The 25,965-nt window shown below is 46.1% G+C and overlaps 1 protein-coding gene across 1 annotated transcript in view; it reads right to left on the reverse strand.

Moving 5' to 3' along the window:
• LOC147886702 (ARM repeat superfamily protein) overlaps window positions 1-25,965 on the reverse strand; it is a 296,797-nt gene that overhangs the window by 55,221 nt on the left and 215,611 nt on the right. Inside the window, exons 35-37 of the mRNA XM_087395638.1 lie at window positions 22,970-23,093; window positions 22,767-22,888; window positions 22,071-22,645 (exon numbers count right to left, since the gene is read on the reverse strand). Coding sequence (XP_087251764.1) covers window positions 22,071-22,645; window positions 22,767-22,888; window positions 22,970-23,093 — 821 coding nt within the window. The remainder of the gene's footprint in view (window positions 1-22,070; window positions 22,646-22,766; window positions 22,889-22,969; window positions 23,094-25,965) is intronic.

Genomic DNA, 25,965 nt, shown 5'->3' on the forward strand with positions numbered 1-25,965 from the left:
CCATACTTCCACTCCATATAATACTGTTTGCACTACATATGCATCAAACAATACATTTCGAATTTTCCAATTCCTAGTGTCGGTGTGCCTACAATCATTCTCAAGCTGGTAGTACTTCCCCCAACCAGTGTCCATCCTTCTATGTATACATTGCCACCATCTATGATCTGCCGCGATATCAACCCCTAGGTACTTGAAGGTGCTGACATACTCAATGATCTGTCCATCAAAGGTGATCTCAGGGAGATGTTCTGGCTGATTGGTACAGACTGCCATCATCTTTGTTTTTCCGACATTTACTTGCAGCCCGCTTTCCCTACAAAAAGTCTTAAGCACTTGTAAAAGTTTGTGCATAGATTCCGGACCGTATGCAAAAAGAACGACATCATCTACGTACAACAACAATAGCACTGTCCAAAGCCCCAATTGCGGTCCTTGCAACCCTTTCTCTACTGCAAATTCATTGATGAGTTCCTCCAGTTGGTCAATGCATATTCCGAACAAGGTAGGCGATAGAGGGCAGCCTTGCTTCACTCCCATATTGCTCTCAAATACATCAGACATACCTTGTGTTTGTTTGAGTCGGCATAATACCTTTTCATAGATGCGAAAGATGCCTACCCTTAAGGCCAAAGGGACTCCTATTTCTTGCATTCTCTTCCATAGTCCTCCTCTTGGAACTGTGTCAAATGCATTCTTGAAATCCACAAAACAACAAAATAGAGTGCGTCCTCTCACTCTGCATTCATCCATGAGGACCCTTAAGGTAATAAGGTGGTCGGCTGTCCTGTGCTCCTTGCGAAAGCCTGTCTATCCGGTGGCTCTTTTATGTGCCTCTTCTACCCATGAGCTGATTTTCATTTCAAGCATTGTACTGAAGAGCTTGGCCAATGTAGAGCTGTACATTATAGTTCTGTAATTTGTGACTGAATTTTTGTCTCCACCTTTGTGTAAAGGCTGGACCCAATTTTCTTGCCATTCCTGAGGGAAACCATGGTGTAGAGTATGTGTTAGGATGTGTGAGAGCCATGTTCTTGCTCGGTCTCCTATCCATTTCACAAATTCCGCCTGTATCTTCATGTGATCTGATGCTTTGCCATTAGCCATCTTCTTTAGTCCAACTTCAATGTCTTCGAAGGTGAAAGGACTAGTCAATGTGACCGATAGATCCTCCTCCCCATTTCAATAGCAAGTGCATGATTGTACAACTTGGTAACATAATTAAGCATGGTTGCATCTGAGAGAGAGTTTATTAAAGTCTGCTAAAGACCGATGGATCTATGAGACTGCAAAAAAACCTCATACAATGAGCAAAAGGGGGGAGCTACTAAGTGAGCATCCTAACCCATGCTTAAAAATTGGGTGTAGACATAGTCAATGATATCATAGTACATGTCCACCATAAACCTAAGCAGCCATCCTGCCATCATCATCCTCATGTGGAGACACAGTCTGATCCAATACAATACAATGTAGAATATCAAGATACACCCGACAATGGACTAGGTAGTGCAGGCAGGAAGCCAATAATGGACCGATGTCTGCTATCTGGACGAGTAACCGGTCGTGCCCTCTTAGCTGCTACCCGACGTCTGACAAGCACCACTCTAACCCCATGCCTGAAGAAGAAGAAGAAGAAGAAGAAGAACAATATATTATCGTCCTCTGAAGACCAAAAATCGGCCTATGGGACCTGAAACAATACAAAACCTTACATACATAAAGACTCCTCCCTCAAAGAGGAGGGTAATAAGAGAAACTACCTTTATGTCTAGGTGAGTTTCTGTGCTTGAAAAGCCTAGATACAAATGTTCCTAAAGCTGAGGGTGACGCCTTATGTAGCAAATCAGCCAGTCTATTATGTCCCTCAAGAAGAGAGCTGAACTTTTTCCTAATGTGTGCATAGTAAGGGCATATCATTACCATGTGTCCTTCTGTTTCTGGCATACCCTGGTCACACAATTGGCATATTCTACTCTCTCTTGGCATGTCTTTCCATCCTCCTATTTCAATTTGCAGCTGGTGTGATCGGGTGTGAAGTGAAGCCAAAGCCCTCCGCTTATGCATTGCCATAGGTGTGCAAATGTACTTATGCGTGGCTGACTCCTCTGCCGCATAAGTGGGCCAATATTGGGGGTTGATAAATGTGCAGTAGTACTCGAACTCATCTCTATTTTTAGCTGTTTGCCATTTCCTGTGTAGTGCATTCAGCAGGTCACAATGAAAAGCATCTTCATCTACCTCCTCTAGTGAGTAGTTCAAGTACTCCTCTACCTCCCACTTCCTGAACCAATTTCTCAGATCTAGTGCCCATCCAGATGCCAAAATCTTGCTCTTGTTTGTCTTTTGGGGCTTTTGACTTTCTCCACATGCCCTCTTTTGACTTTCTTTTGAAGAGAGAGAGAGAGAGAGAGAGAGAGAGAGAGAACGATATATTAATGTCCACAGAAGGCCTCACGGGCCTATGGGACAAAGTGACACCAAAGAGAAAAACTCATACAAGCCACAAGGGGCTGAGGCAAAGGGCGCGCTACGACACTCTGCTGAAATAAAAAGAGCTCACTGGCTCCAACAAAAACAAGTACAAAAATAAATAAATATATCATATCATATCATGTGCTATCTGTATCAGGAGCAGGCTGAGAAATGGAAACTCGGGAACCAAAACCGAAACCGAGCACTGTGGTGGCTCGTCTATGAGCGGTAAAAATGTCTCGAATCTAAGTCTATCTGGCCGTCTCATACTGTGGCATCGGAGGGCGGCGTGGTCTCCTCGATCTCTAAACCTGCTGAGCTATGTTCAAAGTGACCCCTCGTCTCGGGCGGTCCCCTCTGAGGAAAGCTGTGGAACCTCAATCGAGTCTGCTCTGGGCGGTCTCCGTGTCGTGGGTGGCCTCTGCAGTCCTCTCTCGGTAATCCAAGCTGCCCGCATAGCAGCTAGCTCCTCCTCCTCCACCCCACTGTGTCCTGGAGCTGACTCCAATGCATAAAAAATCTGTGACGTATCGCTGACTGTGGCCAACCTCTACATCATGTGGTGTGATCGCCTCCTACTGCTCTCTGATCTGTCGCAGCACTGTCTCCCTGTGTCGGCGCATCTCAAGCAGGTAGAGCCCAATGCAGACCTGGTCATGGAAATGAATCAAGCGTGATAGTGGGCCAAAGCCACTCCCGTCTTGATAGAGGCAGTGCTATCATCCCCGGATCTCGTAGTAGGCTGGGCAGGTGCAAAGAAAGTGTTCCTCTATCTCAACCACTCCTAGTGTGCATAGCGTGCAGGTCTGCTACCCTCTAGGTATACGCGTTGCTCTCCCTGTCTCAATCCTCAGCTGATGGGATGAGACCCACATTTGGCCAATGGCGATCCTCACTGCATGTGAGACTCTTCTGTCCTGGAAATATAGGGGTTTGACGATGAATCCATCCTCTGAGACATTCAAGAAATTGTCATGGTAGAATTGTCTCTTGGTGGGGAGCTCCTGATCTCCCCCACAAGCTCAAAACGTATGGAGCTGGAGAAGATCTAACCGTATGATACGGTTAATCTCATCTCGCGGGATCGACTCAAGGGGTGCAACCAAACTATATTGAAAGGGGGGTAGCCTATCCATCTAAATCCCATGTTTGGCAAACCATGTGGATATATGTGCATACCATGTGTCTACCCCACCCTCAGCTAGTCGTTTGGATGACTCCAGAGCCAACCTCGGTAGTCTCCGATGGGGTAAGTCCAAGACTCTATGGATGAAAGTCAAAGTCTGAAAGATGGCATCAATCTGTAGTGGTGTCATGGCGAACTCTGCCTGTATTATCTCATGCGGGACTGAGGCCTTGCTCCGAATCATCCTAGATCCCATTGTCACCTGTACCCGCTCAAATGTCTTCCACATTGCTATCGGTAGATCACATCCCTAGAAAGGTGCTGCATACATGGCAGTCGGTCACACTAGTGTATCGAAAAGCCAACACTTTATGAGTGGATCTTGGAAGTGTGCCTGGAAACACTGCCTCTCCAATCGGGCCAGAGCACCCCGTCCCCATGTGAGTTGTGCCTAGGCTGCATGTGTCATAGTGAAAAGGGGTCCTGTGAAGACTGCTCCCAAATATGTGTATGACTGCACTATCTCCATTTGCTCAATTCGATAAGTGAAATTGAGTCGTCAGATTACTGCATATGAGGTGTGGAAGACCATAACCTTGGTCTTCCCAAGGTTGACTGTCAGGTCTCTCTCTCTACAGAACACCTCTAGGGCGTCCAAATGTCTCTGCAGCCCCTCCGCTACGTATAGCAATATTTGTATCATGAGATCGGCCAGTGGTGATCCTTCGCCCCCTAGGCGGTCTATGAAAGAGGTGATCTCATCAATGTACAGCCCGAAGAGAGTCGGTAAGAGGGGACATCCTTGCTTCACTCCAATCGTACTCTCGACCCAATCCGATAGGCCTCCTGGGACACGAAGTTGGCCTCTGACTGACTCATATAGGCTCATCACACCCCATATCAGTGTCTCTCGAATCTGCAGCTCCTGTAACCTCCTGATCATGCGGGATCGTGGGACAGTGTCAAAAGCCTTCCGAAAGTCTACAAAGCATGTTAAGACTTTTGGTGTGTAGACCTCGCCTCCTCAATGATAGCCTTCAAAGTGAAGATGTGATCTAGGCTAGAGTGTTGTCTCCGAAATCCTACCTGTCCTAGTGCCCGCTGCCCCCGAGCCTTTATATGACTGCTGAGTTCCCTCTCTAGAACTGATCCATATATATGTATATATGTGCAGGTGGTGATCGTCAGAGACCAATCATAGAGGGGCCGTCAAATGGGAGGTCGGAAAAAACCTTGCGATAGATGATTGGCCTCTGACGTCACGCGGCCTAGTCGAGCTCGGTCGTCGGGGACGGCGGGTGGCCCTGTGGATGAGGGCAACGGTAACCCCGGTGGGGCGGGCAGAGAGCAGAGACGAGATGTCATGGACCCGGATGTGTGAGTCTGTCCGCTGGCACAGCTGTCGTGGCTCTCGCTCTCGCTCACGTCCGCATAGTCAGCTAGACTGAGGAGAGGTATCTTGTGACTGGAAGAAATCAGTGATAGGCCGCTCGGTATCCTCACGCTGTGTGTACTGCTCGTGTCATCGTGCTCGGAGAGAGGTATCTCGATGGCAGGTCATCTCATGTAAGAAAGTGGCTAGGCATCGCTGATCTGGGAACTGCAGCATGTGTGGGAGGGGGCCGAATCTGTCGCGGAGGAGGCAGTGGTACCGGCCTTGAATGGCATAATAGATAGGACATCTGAAAGCAAAGTGCTCCTCCGACTCGATCTCCTGCAAGTCGCAAAGTGGGCAAAGGCGGTCCTCTCGTGGGATACCTGCGCGTCCGCTCTCGATCCGTAATCGGTGTGACGAGACCCTAAACTGACCGAGGGAGATCCGGAGCGCCTGTGGTAGATGAAGTTGTGTGTAACCCGGAGGTGTGATGAAGCCCTCCTGTGAGATCTGGAGGCAGTGTCGGCGGTAGAAGTCGAGCTTCACAGGAAGCTCGGAGTGAAGAAACCATGTCCGCCAGGTGTGGAGCTGGAGTAGATCCGCTCGAATGAGCCGGTTGACCTCCTGGTCAGTGGGGGAGAGGGGAGATGGTGGAGCGTCGAGGCTGTACTAAAAAGAAGGCAACCGGTCTAAGTCCAGGCCCAGTCGGGTGAACCAACTAGAAAGACGACTATACCAGCATCGCTGGTCCCCATCAACGGATAAGGCCATAGAGGAGAATAGGGCTAGCCAAGGTAGGCGGAGGCGACCATCGGCGGAGGAGCTGAAATCCCTGAGTCTGTGGAGATAGGTGATAGCCTGAAAAGCCGCATCAAGCTGTAGGGGTGGGGCATCGAACTCTGCTAGAATGATCTCGTGTGGTACCGATGGTTTGCTGCAGATCATCCGAGCAAACATCAGTATCTGTAGGCACTCGACTCGAGCCCACTCTGTGTCTGAAAGGTCGACTCCCCACCAAGGGCTACCGTACATGCCTGCTGGGCGGACCAAAGAATAAAAAAGGAGAGACTTGGTCCGCGGGTCCTGGAAGTGGGAGTGGTAGCACTGTCGCTCCAGCCTGGCAAGAGCGGCGTATCCCCGGCTGATCCTGGCCTGCATGGCTGGACGCATCGTGAAGATCGGGCCTAAGAAGACAACGCCCAAGTATGTGTAAGAGTCAACTATCTCAACAGGGTCGCCGGCGAAGAGGAACTGCTCTCGGTGCATAGCGGATCTGGAAGTGTTGAAGATCATCACCTTGGTTTTCCCAAGGTTGACCTTCAAGTCATGTGTATCACAGAAGACCTGAAGTCCATCCAGGTGTCGCTGAAGACCAGTAGCAGAAGAGGATAGTAGTACTACATCGTCTGCGTATAGGAGAATCTGGATGACAGCCTCCGCAAGAGAGCAGCTTGCATCTCCGAGTGTCCTGATGGTGGTCTTGAGCTCGTCGATGTAGAGGCCAAATAGAGTCGGTGACAAGGGACATCCTTGTTTGACTCCGATAGTGCTCGTGATCTCTGGGGTCCAGCTGGTGCCAATCTTGACCTGCCCCGTCACCCACTCATAGAGAGCTACTACTGCCCAAATAATCACCGAGTCGTAGCCTAACTCCTGCAGGCGTCTGATGAGTCGGGCGCAGGGAACGGTGTCGAATGCCTTGCGGAAATCCACAAAGCAACAATATACTCTCTGTCTCCTGTGTCTGGCCTCCTCAATGATCCCTCTAAGTGTAAAAATGTGATCGTAAGTCGAGTGATCCGCCCTGAAGGCGGCCTGTCGGGATGCCCTGAGCCCCTGTACCTCTGCGCGAGCACTGACCTCGCCATCTAACACTGATGCATAGATCTTGGACATAACATGTCCAATCATGATGGTCCTGTAATTCCCTGGATCCATGGGATCTCCTGCTTTGTGGATGGATGTGATAGTGTTCAGGGTCCAGGCTCTGGGGAACCCGTGGCAGACAGCTTCATTGAATAGCGTTGCCAGGATGGGGGCTAGAGTTTTGATGCCATAGGCAACAAACTCTATGCATAGGCCCTCATGATCCTTAGCTTGGCCATTGTGAAGCTTATGCGCTGCGTGGGTGACTCCCTGGGTTGTAAAGAGGATACAAGAAGTGGGGCGGGGGGTGGCTGAGAGGTCGGGAGCAGGCTGATCAGGGATATCATAGAGTGTACGTGCGTAGGAGTGCCAAAGGGAAGTGTCTGTGAGGGGGGAGGGGGATCGGCGTTCTAGGAATTTCCTCCATAAATCCTTGGAGTTGCTACTAAACAGAATGTTCAGTAGCGTATCCTCATTCTGGCGCAGGAAGGTTAGCTTCTTGCGACGGACTAGTCGACAATAATCCCTGGTGAGACGTGGGTTGGCCCTAGCGTTTCGCTGGGTCGTGAGTCCGAGTGTGCGGCGTAATACTTTACACTCGTCATCATACCAGCTGTTGCAAGGGGTGGAGCCAACGGGTGGAGGGCGGGTGGACCGAGTAGAGAGAGAGAGAGAGAGAGAGAGAGAAACGTCCTCGGAAGACCTCACGGGTCTATGGGACAAAGTACACACCAAAAAATTGCAGATACATCTGGATACCCAGAGAATTGAGGAAGCACTCAAGGCATCTCAGCCCCAATAATTTAAGTCAAATGAAAGACCGCAAGATCTAACAGATTGACGAAAGCCAAATACAATAAAAGCTAAGGGATGGAGGCACTAAAGAGGGCATCCACTCCCAAGGTTGATGAAGTGAAAGCATTATAGAAACATAAACCACGATGTCTCTACGAAAGGGCACACATACCCTACCACACTATCTACATGAGCGCTATGGGCAATGGGCCATGGCCTTGCAAGGAAACCAACTAGTCGACTCTCCACCAAGGTATTTGAACTTATGTTTGCTATCTACGGGCCTGAATTCACCAACTGGATGAGCATAAAAGAGATGATCTTGAACAAAAAATGCTTTAATACTTGTGTGGGAAACCCAACATACCACTCCCCTCTAATAGAAAATCAATAATAGAGCATTGATGATGCTCAATCTGACCAGCTTGCCTAGGCCCATCTCACCACCCTTTGAGGTAGCTCCGCGTATGGCAAGTGCCACTATGACTCCCGTCCTCTGTCTCCCCAAGTTAGAAAGTAAGTGGGAGATACCAATGGTCCTCATGTGTGGTCCAAATTAGAAAGTAAGTGGGAGATACCAATGGTCCTCATGTGTGGTTGACATACGACGAGTCTATCGTGTCGTGCTCTCTTGGATCTCGATTGCATCATGTCCCTACTGCCTCTAGTAGTGTTAGTGAAAGAAATATGGGATTCTTTCCTGATTGGGTTTGAATGAGCCCTCCTGGTCTCACCTTTGCGCTCGAAATTCAAGCTGTATGTCATTGGTTCTCAAGCAAGAAGGTTAATATACATCGTGGATCGGGATGGGCCAAGAATATTGAGTGATTCAAATCCACACTTAAATAGGCAATAGTAGCATCCTTGTATCTCATATTACACAGGGCATGAGATTTCTTTTGTTTGTATATTGGTGGTTTCAAGCTAGCAAGCTTGCTGAAGAGAGAGAGAGCTTAATGTAAACCATACTCCATTTAAGAGTATGGTTGAAGCGGACCATTAAGAGCAAAGTTTTCCTGCTCAATTGTCTTCGTATCTCATTGCTTTTATGGACCGCTTCTCTCTTGTTCATTGCATGCATTTCTTCATCTTGGATCCTACAAGGCATACGCACATATCCTTGCAATCCAGAGAAATGCCCATGCACCCACATTAACATATCAAAATTGCAGTTTTTGACCTTGTGGTAGTCACCCAAACGTTTCTCAATCATGAAAGTTTAGGAAGTATTACTAGGAAATTCCGGTGTTTAACACTGTCTAAATAGGTGCTTTCTCACATGCACACATGCCCTCATATGCGTACACGCAGGAACAAACAGTTATAAAAATGTATTCGTTCTGGCTTTTGGTCGGGGCTGCAGAAGAGAACTGGTCTAGAGGCTCAGCAGGAATACAGTACAAAACATCCTAGGAAAGAAACTGTTCCAACCAAAGTTTCAACTTTCAAGGCAGAGAAGGGGAAAACACTACTATACGGAAAGAAGAAATAGACAAAGCCAACAAGATTAGAAACTACGGCAGTAGAAAGGAAAATCTAAGGTAAAAAAGAAATGAAAAACAAGGTGGGGATCCCACTAAGGCCCTGCTTTTGGAGTGTCATTATAAGTCTAAGTGTAAAGTGGCTCGATAAATATTTTCACAACTTGTAAAAGGGAAACGATAGTTGTAAATTCGAAGGAAAGGAAAAGAGAAAAAACAATTGAAGGTGGGGAACGGTAGATGATTAAAGAGAGGAGAAAGAAAGAAAGTTTATTAAAGTCTTCGGAAGACTGATGGGTCTATGAGACTATGAAAATCCTGATACAACGAGCTGTGGTAATGGAGCTACTAAACGAGCGTCCATACCAATGCAAAATGCAAAATGCAAAAAATGCAAAATGGCAGTACTAAGTCCTAAGTACAACATAGTCATGTCAATGGTCGACTATATATCAATCTCAGCATCATCATCAATATCATCATCATTCCCAGCAACAGCAAGATATCAGGATGGATGAGGCAGTGGAGGCATGAAGTCGGCAATAGAGTGCTGTCGGCCACTCAGAGGTGCGGTCCTGGCACGTCTCCTGGTCGTAGCTCTGCGTCTAACCAGGGCTACTGTGACCCCCATCGCTCGGGCTCCAATTCTAAACAAGGAGGGGATGTCTCCAAGTGTGATCTGTCTGAGCTGTCGGGTCATGGGCTCCGAGTCACGGTCATGTCGAGGCCTCGTCTCGTTGGGGTCCATGTGATCTAGCTGAAAGAACTCTGTGATAGAGCTCTGAGAGGGATCAACCGAGGAAGAAGTCTGCTCCTGTCTCCGTGCTCGGAGTATCCTCTCGCAGTGTCTAAGTGCCTCATGAATGAAACCTGCCAAACACCACTGGTCTGGGTAGGAGAGGAAATGGGCTAAAATCCCATAAATATCTCTGAAGAGACAGTGGAAACGTCCTCGGATCTCATAGTACACAGGACAACTGAAGATGAAATGCTCCTCTCTCTCAACCTCCTATATGTCACATAGTCTACATATGCGCTGCTCCCTGGGTAGTCGCTCTGCTCTGCCGCTCTCGATGCGAAGTCTGTGTGAAGAGACCCGGAACTGTCCAAGAGAGATCCTCATCGAGTGGGGTATGTAAATCTCTGTGTATTCTGGTGGGTCAATGAAACCCTCCGCTGTGATATGTAAGAAGTGATCTTTGTAGAAGCTAAGCTTCACTGGGAGTTCACTCGGTTCCAACCAGGTCCGAAAAGTATGTAGCTATAGTAGATCCTCATGGATAGCCTGGTTGACCTCGTGTGATAAGAGGGGAGAGAACGGAGCATCCATGCTATACTGGAAGGGAGGTAGTCTATCCATGTGGAGCCCTAGTCGCTCAAACCATCTCTCTGTATGTGCATACCAGCACCTCTGATCTCCTCCTGCTACAAGTGCCATAGAAGAGGATAGAGCTATCCATGGTAGCCTGCTACGTCCCGAGGTATAATCCCCATATTCCCTAACTCGGTACAGATATGTGATGACCTGAAATGCAGCATCTAGCTATAAAGGGGGTGACCCAAACTCAGCCTGAATGATCTGGTGAGAAACGGATGACTTACCACGAATCATCCGTGATAGCATGAGAACCTGTAGCTGCCCACACGGGCCCACTCTGTATCCAACAAGTCTGGCCCCCAACAAGGACTGCCGTACATCCCCGCTAGGCGAGCCAAGGAGTCAAAAAGCAACCCCTTGGTGCGTGGATCCTGAGAGTGTGAGCGGAAGCACTGCCTCTCTAGCCTGGCCAATGAGACATACCCTCTACTCAAGCGTGCATGCATCGCGGGTCTCATAGTGAAGCTCGGTCCGGAGAAGATAACCCCAAGATAAGTGTATGATGAAACTATCTCAACAGATGACCCCGCAAATGTGAACTGCTCCTGACGCATGATGGCTCGAGATGTATTGAAGATCATGACCTTGGTTTTACCCAGGACCTTCAAATCATGAGACTCACAAAAGGACTGTAGTGCGTCTAGGTGTCTCTAAAGCCCCTCTGCTGAGGAAGACAAGAGAGCCACGTCATCTGCATAGAGCAAAATCTGGATCAGTGTGCCCGCAAGAGAGCAACCTACAACCCCTTGTGTCTGCATCACTGTCTCAAGCTCATCAATGTAGAGGCCAAATAAGGTAGGCAACAAAGGAAACCCTTGTTTGACCCCGATGGTACTCATGATCTCGTCTGTCCACCCGGATCCTACCTGAACTCTGCTAGAAACTCTCTCGTAAAGTGCCATGACAGCCCAAATGATCTCCTGGTCATAACCCAAGTCCTGTAGGCACCGTATGAGGCGGGCTCTCGGGGCCGTGTAAAATGCCTTGCGAAAATCCACAAAGCAACAATAAACCCTCTGCTTCCGCGACCTCACCTCCTCGATGATACATCTGAGCGTCAGAATGTGGTCCATGGTTCCATGATCACACCGGAATCCGGCTTGTCCTGCTGCTCTGAATCCTCGACACTCTGCAAGTCTGCTAACCTCGGAGTCAAGTACTGATGCATAAATCTTGGACATGACATGTCCAATCATAATGGTCCTATAGTTCTCCGGGCTCATGGGATCCGCTGCCTTGTGGATGGGTGAGATAGTGTTAATGGTCCAAGTGTGTGGAAATCCCAAACAAACCGCTTCATTAAAAAGCTTTGCTAAGATCGGGGCTAGGAGGTTAATCCCATATGCAATGAACTCAGTGCATAGTCCCTCATGATTCTTCGCTCAGCCATTATGAAGTTTCATTACAGCATCCTTTACCCCTCCTCTAGTGAAGAGGGTGCAGGATGTGGGACGAGGCATGTGTGAGAGGCTAGGGACTGGCTCATTTGGGATGTCATAAAGTGTGCGTGCATAATCAAACCAAATCTAGGTGCCAGTGAGTGGCGGAGGGGACCGTCCTTCTAGAAATCTCCGCCAGAAGTCCTTAGAGTTATTACTAAACAAAATGTTCAGTAGCTCCTCCTCGTTTCAACGAACGAAGTCTAGTTTCTGCCTCCGTACCAGTCTACGGTATTCATGTAGCGTATCTGGTGCGCTCGGAAGACTGTTTTTGGTTTCGAATCTGAGTTGACGGCGTAAGGCCTTACACTCATCATCATACCAACTATTACAGGGTACAGTTCCAAGGGGTGGTGGGCGGGTGCAGCAGGTGGTGTGGGGAAAAGCATGAATGGCAGCCTCGTGTAGTGAGCGGGTGACAAGGGCAGCACTATCCTCTAAAAGGGGTATGAAGTCAATATAAGCGAGAAGTATGTATAGACGGCCAGAGCAAGAAGGTGAGTGATCTCGATCAAAGCGTATATCGTGGTAGGTGGAGTAAGCACTGAATGGGGTGGAAGGTGCTGTGCGAAGGGAGGTGGAGATGCGAAAGAAAAGGTATGTATGATCAGCCCTTGGAGGGAGAGGTGCTACAGTGAAGTCAGTAATGCGAGATGTGAAGACAAGGGATCCCATGATGTAATCAACAACATTGGAGCCCCCCCATGTGGAAAGCATGTGAAACCACCTGAAGCGGGCCATCTGTCAAGACCATTATAGATAATGAGATCATGTATTCTGCCCAGGTCTAATAGGGCCTTCCCATAGGATGAGAGTGGACCTCGCCTGTCAGCCGAAACCCGTAGCATACCTGCCTCCTCAAGGTCAACATCTGCCAGTAGAGTGGAATCATCTCTGAAATCAAGAAGTGGTACCTGATGGGTCCTTGTCCTCGCGTTGAAGTCCCCACTAGAAGGACTTCTCCGCGGCTAGAAAAGTCAACGATGGACTGATAAAGGGCAGCAAATGGGGATGTCTCATCATCACCTCGAATATCTCTGGCAAAGTGGGAGGTCTCCGGGGGAAAGTAGCAAACTGCGTCAAACAGATCCTGGCTGTCTATGAGTCGTATCCGGATCCAAAGAAATCTAGAATGTGTATCTCTCTGCTCTATTGGAATGATCCCCCGAAGTGTGGATCTGAAAAGGACTACAACTCCACCTGAACCTCGAACTCCTCCTGTACCCCTTGTCTCATCTCTGTAGGCAGACTTCCATGTATATCCGTTGACTATTGGGAGAGGGCGCTCTGGACTCTGATGTGTCTCTATATAGAAGAAAAGAGGTGAAAGAGGGGTGTGTGTGTGTGTGTGTGTGTGTGTGTGGTGGAGAAAAGTGTGTGTGTGTGTGTGTAAGAACACTCTGCTTCTTATGATCAATCATGCTTGGGCAGAACAATCTCTCCCTCCTTGGAAACATGGCCTGGTCAAATTGATCCCCAAAAAAAGGTTGTGTGAGACAATGGCTGATTGGCGACCCATATCTCTTATGCCAGTCATTTACAAACTCATGGCCAAGATGATTGTTCTCAGGGTTCGATTTATCTTGCAAGCAGGGACTTCATCCTAGGCAGTATGGGTTTGTTCCCAGAAGACAGATTACTGATAATATCTCCAATGCTTTGCTTGCAATTGAGTATGCCAAATATTCTAAACAAGATGTTCTCATTCTGCAAGTCCACATTGCCAAAGCATTTGATACTGTCCATTGGGATTTTATTTCTCACACTATGCAGAAATTGGGATTTGGCCCTCGGCTAGTCCACATTATTTACTGGCTCTATTCTCATGCCACTGCGCAGTGTTTGCTTGGTGGTCAGTTGTTAAGAGCATGGACTATGACCTGCTCAGTGAGACAAGGTTGCCCTCTTAGTTCGCTACTATATGCCATTGCTACTCATCCAATATTGTTGCATATGGACCATCTTACAACTACACGGCAGATTCATGGCTTGCAAATTCCAGGGGCACAGCCGTTTCTAGCACAGGCATATGCTGATGATTCATATTTCATGCCCAAGAATTCTCAAACTGACCTCTCTCACTTGATGCATACTCTGAATGATTTTGGCATAGCTGCTGGACTGCATATTAACTTTCAGAAATCCAATCTTTTAGCATTGAAAGAAGCTGATTGGCATGCACTTCTCTGGCCTGGCCACATCCTCCCTTCCCACACTCTTGTGAGGCATCTAGGATATCCCATTGGCTGGAATATTACCCCTCAACAACAGCTCAAATGGGTGCTTCAAAAGATCAACAAGAAGCTGGAATACTGGCATTTGTCCACTTGGCCTCTACATGTTCGACTTCGGATAGTCCAGTCTATCATTATGGCATACGTGCAATTTTATTTGCCTCTTCTTCCCTGGTCTTTTAAGCATTTGGCTTCCTATATGTCCCAGGCTATGGAGATATTTTGGAAAAGCAAATCTCACAAAAAGGCATTGCGACTTCTTCCCATGCAGGCTGTTTGCTCTCCTAAGACTCATGGGGGACTGAATATTCTCAATCTTCAGTTTCATATGCTGGCAAGAAAGAGCACTATGATTGCTGATTTTTTTAAGCAAAAACAGCCATGGGCTATTATGTTAGCAGCTATGTGTGGAAACATGACATCCCATGCATATGGGCATTGGATTACAGATCACTTGGAAGCAGTCATGACCACATTTCATGGGAAAATTCCTAGTTGTCCTGTCTCTACTGCTTTTATTCATGATTGGAAGAGAATTCTCTCTTATTCTAAATGGACAGGTGCTTCTTCCAATCATGGTAATTCTTTTCGCTTGGAAAGTATCCATTGGAGCAAGGTGTTTGAATCGCCTCTTGCTTTACAGGCGCCTATCAAAGCATATAATCTTATGAAACTGGGCATAAGATTTATCGGAGATGTTGTGGATCAACATGGTTATGTGCTTTCATTCCCACAAGCTTGCAAGACATTCCCCTTGGGTCTGCATCATCGGCCCATTTGTTCCTGTAACTCCACTGTTTGTACAGGACAGATTGCTGGACTGGAATCTGACTTCCTTATCCCCTGCTACCTGTTCGCTTTCAATGCATAATCTGGCCTCCTCGATGATTTACAGATTTCTTCTTCCACCACCATGGATTGATGAGCATGCCAACAATCTTTGGAATTTGGATAGGCCTCTATCTTGGTGGCAATCACGACTCAAGAAAATTTGGAAAGCCAAATTGCCATTGAAACAGAGGCTTTTCTTTTGGAGATGTATAGTCGGAGCTTTTTCCATTGGGGTGAAATTGGCAGCACGTCGCATTGCTTCCTCTTCCTGCCCCCGTTGTTCTTATCACCGTGAGACAGTTCCCCATTTGTTATGGTCTTGTCCGCACTCTCGGTTATTGATCACTCATGTTTCTCATTTGCTGCGGCTTCGGTTTCCCTCTATCAGATTTGGGAAACTATTCTGGATGTTTGGATGCTTCTCATCCCAGATGTCTCCATTCCTCCTTTTCTCTACTCTCGACTATTTGGACACAAAGATTGCATTCTAGGATGGGACAACAGTTTCCTCAGGCATATGTTTTCTTCAGAATGTCCCTCAAGCAATCTTTACATGATAGCTATGCTGCGAGGGACTTGGATGCGACTAGCCTTGAAGTGTTTTCTGACTGTTTTTGAGTTCTTCCATTAGGCTCTCTTTTGGAGTCTAATATCATGTACATTGATCTCAAGTTAATAATATAGTTACTGGTTTCACAAAAAAGTGTGTGTGTGTGTGTAATGAGAGAGATCGTCTGAGAGTGGAGAAGCCTTACAGAACAGCTCTAGAGCCTCCCGCAACCAGCACGTGAGCCTCAGCTCCCTGTTGCGCTGCATCAATGCCCAAAAACTGGTGTTTTGGAGCAGTTATCACCTGCCGTACAGCCCATCAGAGTTCCGTACAGATTCCGTACAGGTGTACGGCCTGTACGGACAGTTCCGCCTGCTGCAGTTTGCTGCTCCCACTTCATCTCCGGTTCGTGCATCGTTTCCACACACGGTTTTGCTTGCGAACTACATCTACGCGCTGATTTTGAAGGCCTTTGCTCCCGTTTCTCTCCTCTTGAGTCTTTGGGTGTGGTGCACCTTTCCCATCGCCAAAATCTTCCCTTTTCCTCTGAAATATAGTTCATCTGGGTTTTTTTATTGGTTTTTTCTCTCTTTTTCCTCTACAAAACTGTTTTTTATCTTCTCTCGACCTCTACATCCCTCTTTCCCTTCTTTCTCCTTACCAATATACTCTTTTTCTCTTCTCTGTGGGCTTCCTGTGGGTTTTTTTTTTGGGACTGGTTTTTTTCCTCCACTATCACTTTACGAGTACCTCCTTTGTGAGTTCCACTTTTTACAAAGCTATGGCTGAATATTCCTATGAAAAAACTTTTCAAAAGGAGCGTTCGGTTCACTGCAAGAAGCAAAAGCAGGCTGAGGGTCAGCATGACCCGGTACATGATACTCTTGAGGCCCAACTGGTCTATGATGTCATGCATGAAGGATTTGCAGACACAAGGAAAGAGTGGAAAGACTCGGTTCCATCACTTGGCCTCATGGTTGAAGTAGATGAAATTGTGGATCCAGTCAGAGAATATGCTAAAAATGCACACTGGCTGGCTCGTTTGTTCGCAAAGTACACTATGCAGCCAGGGGGTTTTTTGAGGTTATTATGGTGGATCAGATACACAGACAAATGCTTTTGAAACATTCGCCCCTCTTTTTTGGGCAACAAATGGTGCATGTATTGCCACAGTCTCCCACAAGGGATTTTCAGGCTTTAATCCGACACAGATGCCCGGTCTGGGTTGAAGTTTAGACTTCCCACAATGCATGGCCTCACTCTTGCCTAAAATTGCAGCATCTTTAGGCAAAGTGGTCTGCCCACCACGGCCTAATGGCAACTCGAATCGATTTTGCATTCTCTGGGACACTGATAATCCCACACCAGACTCTTATTCAGTCACGGTGAATAATGTGGACATGGGAAGTGCTTTTTATAAACTGAAATGGGGATTATTTGCAAGGCCTTGTTTTGACTGCAAAAAATTTGGACACATGGCTTCACAGTGTCCAATGAATCAACATAAAATGCCACCTGCTACTTTGCCGGTTCAAATGCCTACTAAAGACGCTCCTACCTCCATTGCAAATAAAAACAAAGGTAGTAGACAGTTTTCTCGAATTCAGCATAAAGGCAAAGCTCCAGTGGTTTCAAATGGGAATGTTTCTTCACATTCACCTCCTGCTATTCAATCCTCGAGAAAAGGACATAAACCTCCAACTGATGGATGGCAAAGTCCAAGAAAAGTTATTTCTGCTCGAAGACTTTCACCCCCTCGCACTTGGAATGGTGCGTCTTCTAGTGGAAACACCCCAGAGGTCAATACAGGAATTGGGATCACATGGGCTGCAGTGACAGCTAGCAGAACACTCTTTCCTGAAGAAGAGGTTGCTGCTTTGATGTCTACTCCTCAGGTGGATACTTCTTCTCAGGGGAGAGGCCTTGACCCTGAGATAGAAATGCACGGCTGACATCATGAAGTTTGCTGTTGTACATAGTTGTTATATTACTATAAATATCTGTAAATATGACTGCTCATATCAAATGTTTTACACTCAATGTCCACAGGATGTGTGACAGTAGGAAATGGAAAACTGTGTGGCTGTACATCAATAGATTTCAGCCTGACATAGTGGCATTACAAGAACACAACCAACATGTCTATGCAGGAAAGATAGGACACTACTGTGGCTGTGATATTTTCTATGCTGGGGAGCACTCTTTCTCAGAGGTGGTCCTTCTGATCAAACATGAGCTTCAACCAGTTATTGCTTTAAATGACAACAAAGGCAGATGGCTTGTTCTTCAATGCATTATTCGAGGAGAGGTGTTTGAATTTGCTTCTGTTTATGCACCTCAATCCTCTAGAGAAAGAACTGCAATTTGGGATGCCATGCAACAATATCATGGAGATATCATGCCTTTATATGTGGGGATTTCAATAATGCTCCACAACAGGGTGACAATACCTCCAGACATACTCATATGTTAACCCCTGAAAGGCATGCATGGTCTAAATTACTGATGCATCTGGATTTGGTTGACCTTTGGAAGGAATTGCAGCCTTTGTCACCTGGATACATCTTCCAACATAATGCCCTTTCTTCTTATCAGGCACGTCTGGATCGATGGTATAGTGTAGCTCCGCAACAAATTGGGGATTTTACATGCAAAATGTGGATTAACTATGCCTTTGTGCATTCAGATCATGCACCTCTGTGGTTGCGATTATCCTTTCATGCTATGCCAGATGATAGATTGCCACAAAGGCGACATCTGATCGTGAACAATAGCTATTTGCAACATGCTGCTTTCAAGGCCATGGTTACTGAAGCATCTCATTCTCTGTCTTCTCGCAGCCATATTCATATTGATGATGCCTGGGATTCTTTTGTTTCCAAAATGCAAGTTGTGATTAGAGGTTATGGCAAGTCTTACATAAAGACTCTGAGGGAAACTATTGCTCAAGCCAAATTCACTTGTCAGGACCTCACTGAACTTAGCCATCTTCGTTCGTTGTCCCTGCATGAGCAAACAACACTATGCCAGGCTAGACATTGTCTTAAACTCAATGATCACAGGAAACTAGCTAAACGGGAGACTAGAGCAAGACAAAGAGCCTTTACAGATAAAGGTTGCTCTTCCAAAGAATTTTTCAAAAGCTTGCATCAGAAGAGACTAAAAACAGAAATTTGCAGGGTGCTTATCCCTGATGGATCATGGACCACCTCACGGTCACAGCTTGCTTCTGTTTGTGTGCATCATTTCTCTCAGCAATTTGGTTTTGCAGTTCCTCTCTCACAGCAGGTTTTGGTTGCATGAAATTTACTGTTGCAGCATGTTTCTCCTATTATTTCCACTACTCAAGCTTTGGAATTGGAGGAACCTTTTACTAAGAGGGAACTGTCAGATGCAATCAAATTCTGTGGCAGATGGAAATCTCCAGGATGGGATGGTCTTACAGTCGAGTTTTTTCTAGAATATTGGCCTCTTTTGAAGCATACATTGCTACATATGGTGAATGTTGCATGGCAAAATCAGAAAATGTCAGACACATGGAAGAGAGGTCTCATTAAACTTCTTCCAAAAAAGCAAATTTGTGAATCTTTGGCAGACTGGAGACCTATCACCCTTATGCCAGTCATTTACAAAGTCACTACCAAAATGATTGTCGATCGGCTAAAGGGACTTTTACATGATTTGTTGCATCCTGCCCAATATGGCTTTGTCCCGCGTAGGCATATCACAGATAACATTGCTAATGCCTATGTTGGAATTGAATATGCCAAATACACGCAACAGGATGTTTTGTTATTGCAAGTTGATATTGCCGAAGCCTTTGATACTGTTTATTTCATTGACTATGCAGGCATTGGGATTTGGCACAAAAATGTAGCAAGTTATCACTTGGCTATATCAAGATAGTAAAGCTGCCTGCATACTTTCAGGGGATATTTCTACATCCTGGACTCTTGGTTGTTCTGTTAGGCAAGGATGTCCCCTAAGTGCTTTACTTTTTGCCATAGCCACTCATCCAATGCTTCAATATCTGGACCACCTTTTGGACACTGACCAGTTGCACGGTTTGGAGATTCCAGGCAGTCATAGCATGATCGCTCAAGCATATGCTGATGATTCATTCTTTATCCCAAAAAATACTCGGAGTCATCTGTCCATGATTATGCTGGCTCTTTCTACATATGGATTGGCTGCTGGTCTTCGGGTAAATTTTCAGAAATCAAAATTGTTGCCGTTGCATGCACATGAATGGCACAGTCTTCTGTGGCCTGGGGAAATTCTCCCCGCTTCTCAATTCATTCGACATCTTGGCTATCCTCTAGGTTGGGGACTCACCCGTTCCCAACAAACTGATTGGATGCTAACAAAGTTGAGGGCAAAACTTGAATATTGGAAGCTTGCAACTTGGCCATTACATGTTCGTTTGCGAATCGCACAATCCATTTTGATAGCATACATACAATTTTATCTGCCTCTCATTATGTTCACTAAGGCAGATCTGGTTTCCTTTATGTCAGCTATCATGGAAATTTTCTGGTGTTCAAAAAATGGCAAGAAAAGTCTCGGATTACTCTCTATGCATCGTCTCTATTCTCCAAAGATCCACGGGGGTCTGAACATTCTTAATATTCAAATGCATTTACTTGCTCACAGAGGGAAAATTATGTTGCAGTTTATGCAAGGAGATCAGCCTTGGGCTTTCATGATCCGCTCTCTCTTATTACATATTCATACTTCTGCCTTTGGGCATTGGCAGCCTACTCAGTGGGATTTCCTATTTGGCTCTAGTCAAGGCAAGATCAGAGGCTGCCCTTTTGTTTCTCGCCTGCTTCTTGATTGGAAACATATCTTATCCCACTTGGAATGGCATGGCTGAGATTCTCTGTCGGAAAACTCTTTGAGGGCTGAGAATATTTATTGGTCTAAAGTATTCCACCCTTCTTTGGCCATACAAGAACCCAGTCGTTCTTATTTTCTCTCCTTCAAAGGTATTTCATCTGTGGCGGATGTACTTCAGGATGATGCACACTTTTATCTTTTTCTATGGCTGCTAGCAAATACGGTTTGGGAGCTCATTATCGTCCTTTATGGCATAGGATTTCAGCAATGCTTCAACCGTTCTTGCCGGTACCTCGTTTGGAACTTCAGAATAGGCTTGAGGATTGGATTTTACACTCTTCTTCCTCTTCAGCCCGTCCCTTGAAGCTCTCACATATCACCGTGTCATCTCTGTATAAAGTGTTATTACTTCCGCCTTGGATTTCTGACAGAGCAAATACTGTTTGGCATATCGATCGCCCACTAAAGTGGTGGAGAAAACGGCTGCGTCTCCTTTGGCATTACAAAGTCCCTCTTCGGCAACAGCTTTTCCTTTGGCGAGTCCTGCTTCGCATTTTTCCATCTGGCGAGTTACTCGCACACAGACATATTGCTCCGGCTGTTTGTCACACATGCCTGCACTCTACTGAATCTGTGCTTCACATCTTTTGGTTCTATCCACATACTTGTGACTTCATCGCTCTCATCCGACAGAGGCTTCGAGCGAGATTTCCTACTGTTACTTTTGGCAGGCTTTTCTGGTTGTTTGGTTTTCATCCAGCGAGACAGGGTTTTGACTTATTTTTTGTATAGGTACGATACTGGGCACTATGGACTTTATGGATGGACAGAAACCATAGAGTCTTTGGTGATCCACTATTTTCATCTTTTATTTTTTTCAAATGATCTCTGCAGCAATCATTCTATTATTGTGTTCAGACTCGTTTGATTGATCAGGATGTGTATACAGCTTATACTGAGATCTTTAGTTGAGTAGTGGTTACTCCATTTTCGAAGTAACTATGAATGTAATTATTTTACAGCAATAAAAGATTTCTTCTCACCAAAAAAAAAAAAGTGTGTGTGTGGTGGATGGAGAAGTGGGGACATGCCTATTTTGGCAAGAGTAATATAAAGGTGGTGTCATACAAGAGACAAAGAGAGCCTCCATCTTTAGGGAGAAATACCTAACAAAAGACAAAAGCATTTAGGATAAAAGACAACAACATTTAGGACCTCCACAAGCAAACAAAAACCTTAAACCCTGAACACATTAGAAGCCCTTAAACTACTACTAACCCACACTTAACCCTATACTAACCACAATTTGCATGGTCAAATTGACCAAATGAACTAACTTCAAAACTATGGACCTAATTAGCAACTCACTAATCAAGACATCCCTTAGGACCCTTGCAAGGCCAAAAAGTAGTGTAAGGACTTTGAGCAATAGCACCCTGATAAAATGGAAGGGTGTACAAGAGAAAACAGGAAATTAAATTTGGTAAATAAGCTCAGGATGCTTCTTTCAAGTGAGAATCCTTTACAAAATCCTCAGCCATTACTCACAATGCATAAAAATATTATGTGATCTTGTCTTAGATTCGCGTATTCTACAGATTGTGAACGAGAACATGATAAAACTTTCCAGGAAAAAAATCCACCACCTAAAACAGCATTCAGCCAGTAATTAGCTGCATACCTCCCCAAAGCACCGATGACATCAGGCACTACCTCCAACCTTGCAGGTAAAGGAGCTAATAAATAATGAGTCTGCAATAATGATAAAATGCTTTCTGAAAACATTGGATCTATTACGCATCTGGCATCTGTGGGGAAAGTCCTCAAAGATGGACTCAAGCTCAGGTATCCCTCTGAGCTGGAAACAAGAGGATTCAAACTCTCATGGCTAGTAACTTCATTGACAACACTCTCAACATAGTCCTGACTTTGTAGAGATATATCACCAGCTTCAGTTTTTATGCCACTTAACCGGTCCATTTTAGCCCCATCTTTCAAACCATGACCATTTGCAACAGCAAGCGAGATGGAAGATAATTTTGCTGTTGCATCACGGAAATGCTCGGACTGTTGCGATTCCTTCATCATGGAGCAACTTAACTCTTTAAAATGTTCAGAAATACGGCTATCTTCCCCAGTTAGATAGGCCACCATCAGTAGAAGAAACATAGGCCAAGTAGTATACATCCGCTCATCTAGGGGTTTGAGTGCAGGAAGAACTTCAAGGACAGTTCGCTGCACCAAAGGAAGGCTTTCCTGGAATGAAGGGAAAGACAGTTAAGTATATAACACAATGATCAGACTAGCAAAGATTAAAGGAAATAATCCAATAGAAAAGAAAAACCTTGTCTGAATCAAAGGTCTAACTTCAAAGTACCTGAACACCAGAAAGCTTGTCACTTGCATTCAATGGGGAACGAGCCAAGGTATCAACAAGTGCCAGCACTCGGATGTAGGTGCTTGGTTGGAACAGATCATATGCTTGTTTATAAAGTTCAGCTGTTATACATCCAAAACTCAACACTATCTTAAGCTGGCAACAGATACATTAAAGAGGGAAAGTTATTTAATACATGCTACCTATATTACGCAAGAGCTCCTGGCGGGCTTTGCACACGACCCCACTCTGAAATTCAGCAGCACCAATAATGGCAGCCTCATATGTTGCAAATGCCACCTCGAAATAGTCAAGCGGCATGTTACCCTGCACAAAGGACCCATGAATATAACAGAGAGGGATACACATGAAGCTACTTGCACTCTTAACTGTTTATTATCACAAGTTTGATGTGCTGGAAAAAATACCTAACTCCATGTTAGCAGTTAATGACTATATGGGCCTTAGGAGTTGACAGTGCACGGAAATATTTAAGTGGTCTGAGTGTGTAGTTGAGGCACTGGATGGGGCGGGGTTGAAATTTCGGTCTCTGGTTGCACCAGCCACACACCAAGCATGAATCTCCAAGAAGAACAGAACATACACATACATATACACCATATTCAAAGGGTGAGACAGGCAAGCCACAAAAAACTGCGGGACAATCAGGATACAGCCAGCTGGCCAATCTCTAGGGCACAACCTTGGAACAGAAAATGAGTGAATGGGCAGAAAGAACCGGGGCAAGGCCCAAGCAATCTACAGTGGACCACCTAGTCACACCGCGAGCAGTAGCCAATGGGTAAAAACAATGCTCTATATTGCTGCTTTGTAGACTTCAAGTTGGCATGGTTCCTATGGAGAAGCTTTGGACAGGAATAACAAAACTGGGGGTCCCCCAAGACATAAGGGCAGCCAGGCTTTGACTTTTTGGCTGAACTGGTGGGGCCACTAGTAGACAACTTAAACTCGCGCAAAAAAGTTAAAAAAATGGAGGGAACACTAGTGTACCCTCAATGTCAAATAATGTTCTGAGTAAGGGAATAGAGGACCATATTAGGGGTAAAGGGGAAAAATACAAACGAAATCGTGGCAAAAAAGGCAGCAGGACGTTCGCGGTTTTGAGGGGACCTGAGAGTCTATGGAACTTACAACTGCCACTAATAATCGTGCCATATAATCTCTCTCTCTCTCTCTCTCTATGCCAAGGGAGAGTAGAATATGCCAACTATGTGATCAAGGTATGGTTGAAACAGAAGAACACATGGTAATGATATGCCCTCACTATGCACACATTAGGGAAGAGTTCAATCACCTCCTTGAGGGACATAACAAACTGGCTGATTTGCTGCATAAAGGGTCACCTTCAGCTTTAGGAACATTTGTGTATAAGCTCTTCAAGCATAGGAATCCACCTGAATCCTAGAAGGTGGTTTCTCTTTCCACCCTCCCATCTTCGGGAGGAGCTTTCATGTACTTGTGATATTGTATTGCTCAGGTCCCATAGGCCGGTTTTGGTCTTCAGAGGACGATAATATATTCTTCTTCTTCTTCTTCTTCTCTCTCTCATGTCAGATGCCAAAACCCTCTTTGACAAGATGGGAGTAAACCTCACTTGTGATTCAGCTTGGAGAGTGGGTAAAACAGATGCATCAACGAGGCCTTTGGTTGCAAAGCTGTGAACAGCCACAGATGGATCCACCCTTATGAGTACACAGGCAGCATTGAAGGGGACCAAGATCTTTCTAGATGAAGATCTCACTCTCCTACAACAAGAACACAGAAGGGACGGAATGGTGCGGGTGATGCCTGCAAGACAAGAGGGGAAATGGGCAGTTTACAGAGATGGTAGGGTGATCATTCGAGAGAAGGTAGAAAAATAAGTACGAGATGCAACAAGAGAAGGGGACAGCACATGACGGTGTCTGAATGACGGGGCGAGTATGCAAAACAAATTGAGGATGACAGTGTGGAATTGTAACAGCTACCCTATGGTCTGACCCAGGGGGGTTCTTGGAGACGTACCATAACAGAGATGTGATCTTCTACACCGAGACACATGAGAGCCCAGAGAGAGGGCTACCCACAGTGACAAGATACACGTGGGAGTCTGCCCACAGGAAGGAATTGAGGAGGGATAGTGGGGTACGAGGATCCGGAGGTGTGGCTGTTCTTTTCAGATCACATCTGAGGCCACTCCTTTCTATGATACGAAAGGAGGAGCATGCATGACATATGTGGATTCGGATCCAGTTACCAGACACACAGCCGACTTTCATTGAAAGATGTTACTTTCCCCCAAACACGTCATCCTATGCACGAGAAGTCACCATTGACGAACACATCACATATGAGACTATTCTTGATGATATCACGGAGTTCTCCAAACACGGGGACACTCTCCTCCTTGGTGACTTCAATGCACGTCCTAGGAAGAGAGAGGTGGGCCTATTAGATTCCGATGAGGATTCCCTCATAGTACCGGAGATGGATGTAGCAGAGTTGGGGATCGTGAGACAGTCAGCAGATGCAGATGCACTAGTGACAGCATATGGGAGACATTTACTCGAGCTGGGGGCTATACATGACTTGATCATATATAGCAGTCTCCGAAGATGGCCATCATCTGGCGGACTCACCTGTTTCCCACATGGAGGGGGGAGTAGTACGGTAGACTACCTGCTCGGCCCACTGGCACTCGCCCCACGGATACATGACTTTATTGTGCCGCCCCCTCCCCACTCGGAGCCAACCACTCATATCTCACTTTCTGTATATCGGTCGCCACGCCAGTCATGAGGAGGGCCCTCCCACCACCCACTTGTGTTCAGATCCATTTTGATCGTGCTCTTGACCTGATGTACGTGAGCCACCTAGCTTCTGAGCTTCCAATACTACTTGGTGATGGGATGGACCTCGCACACACATCAGACACTCTTATATTGGTGATACAAGATGTTGCCGCCAGATCCTTTCCCACGACATGATCTGCACGTGTTCCAGATGGGAAGATGCCCCAAAAACCATGGTTTGATGATGAGTGTAGAGAGATGAGAGCCCACCTTACACGTGAGATAGCACTGGGACATTTGACTCCGCCAGAGGCACACCGGGTCTCACACCGAGTGACATGGCCAAGAAGCAGGCTTTCCTCATGCAGAGGATGGATGAGGTGATTAGTTCTTTGCATGCACAAGAT

Source organism: Dipteris shenzhenensis, chromosome 24, assembly GCF_047967505.1.
Source record: "Dipteris shenzhenensis isolate YYH24624 ecotype China chromosome 24, Dip_SZ_1.0, whole genome shotgun sequence".
In the NCBI taxonomy this organism is placed as follows: domain Eukaryota; kingdom Viridiplantae; phylum Streptophyta; class Polypodiopsida; order Gleicheniales; family Dipteridaceae; genus Dipteris; species Dipteris shenzhenensis.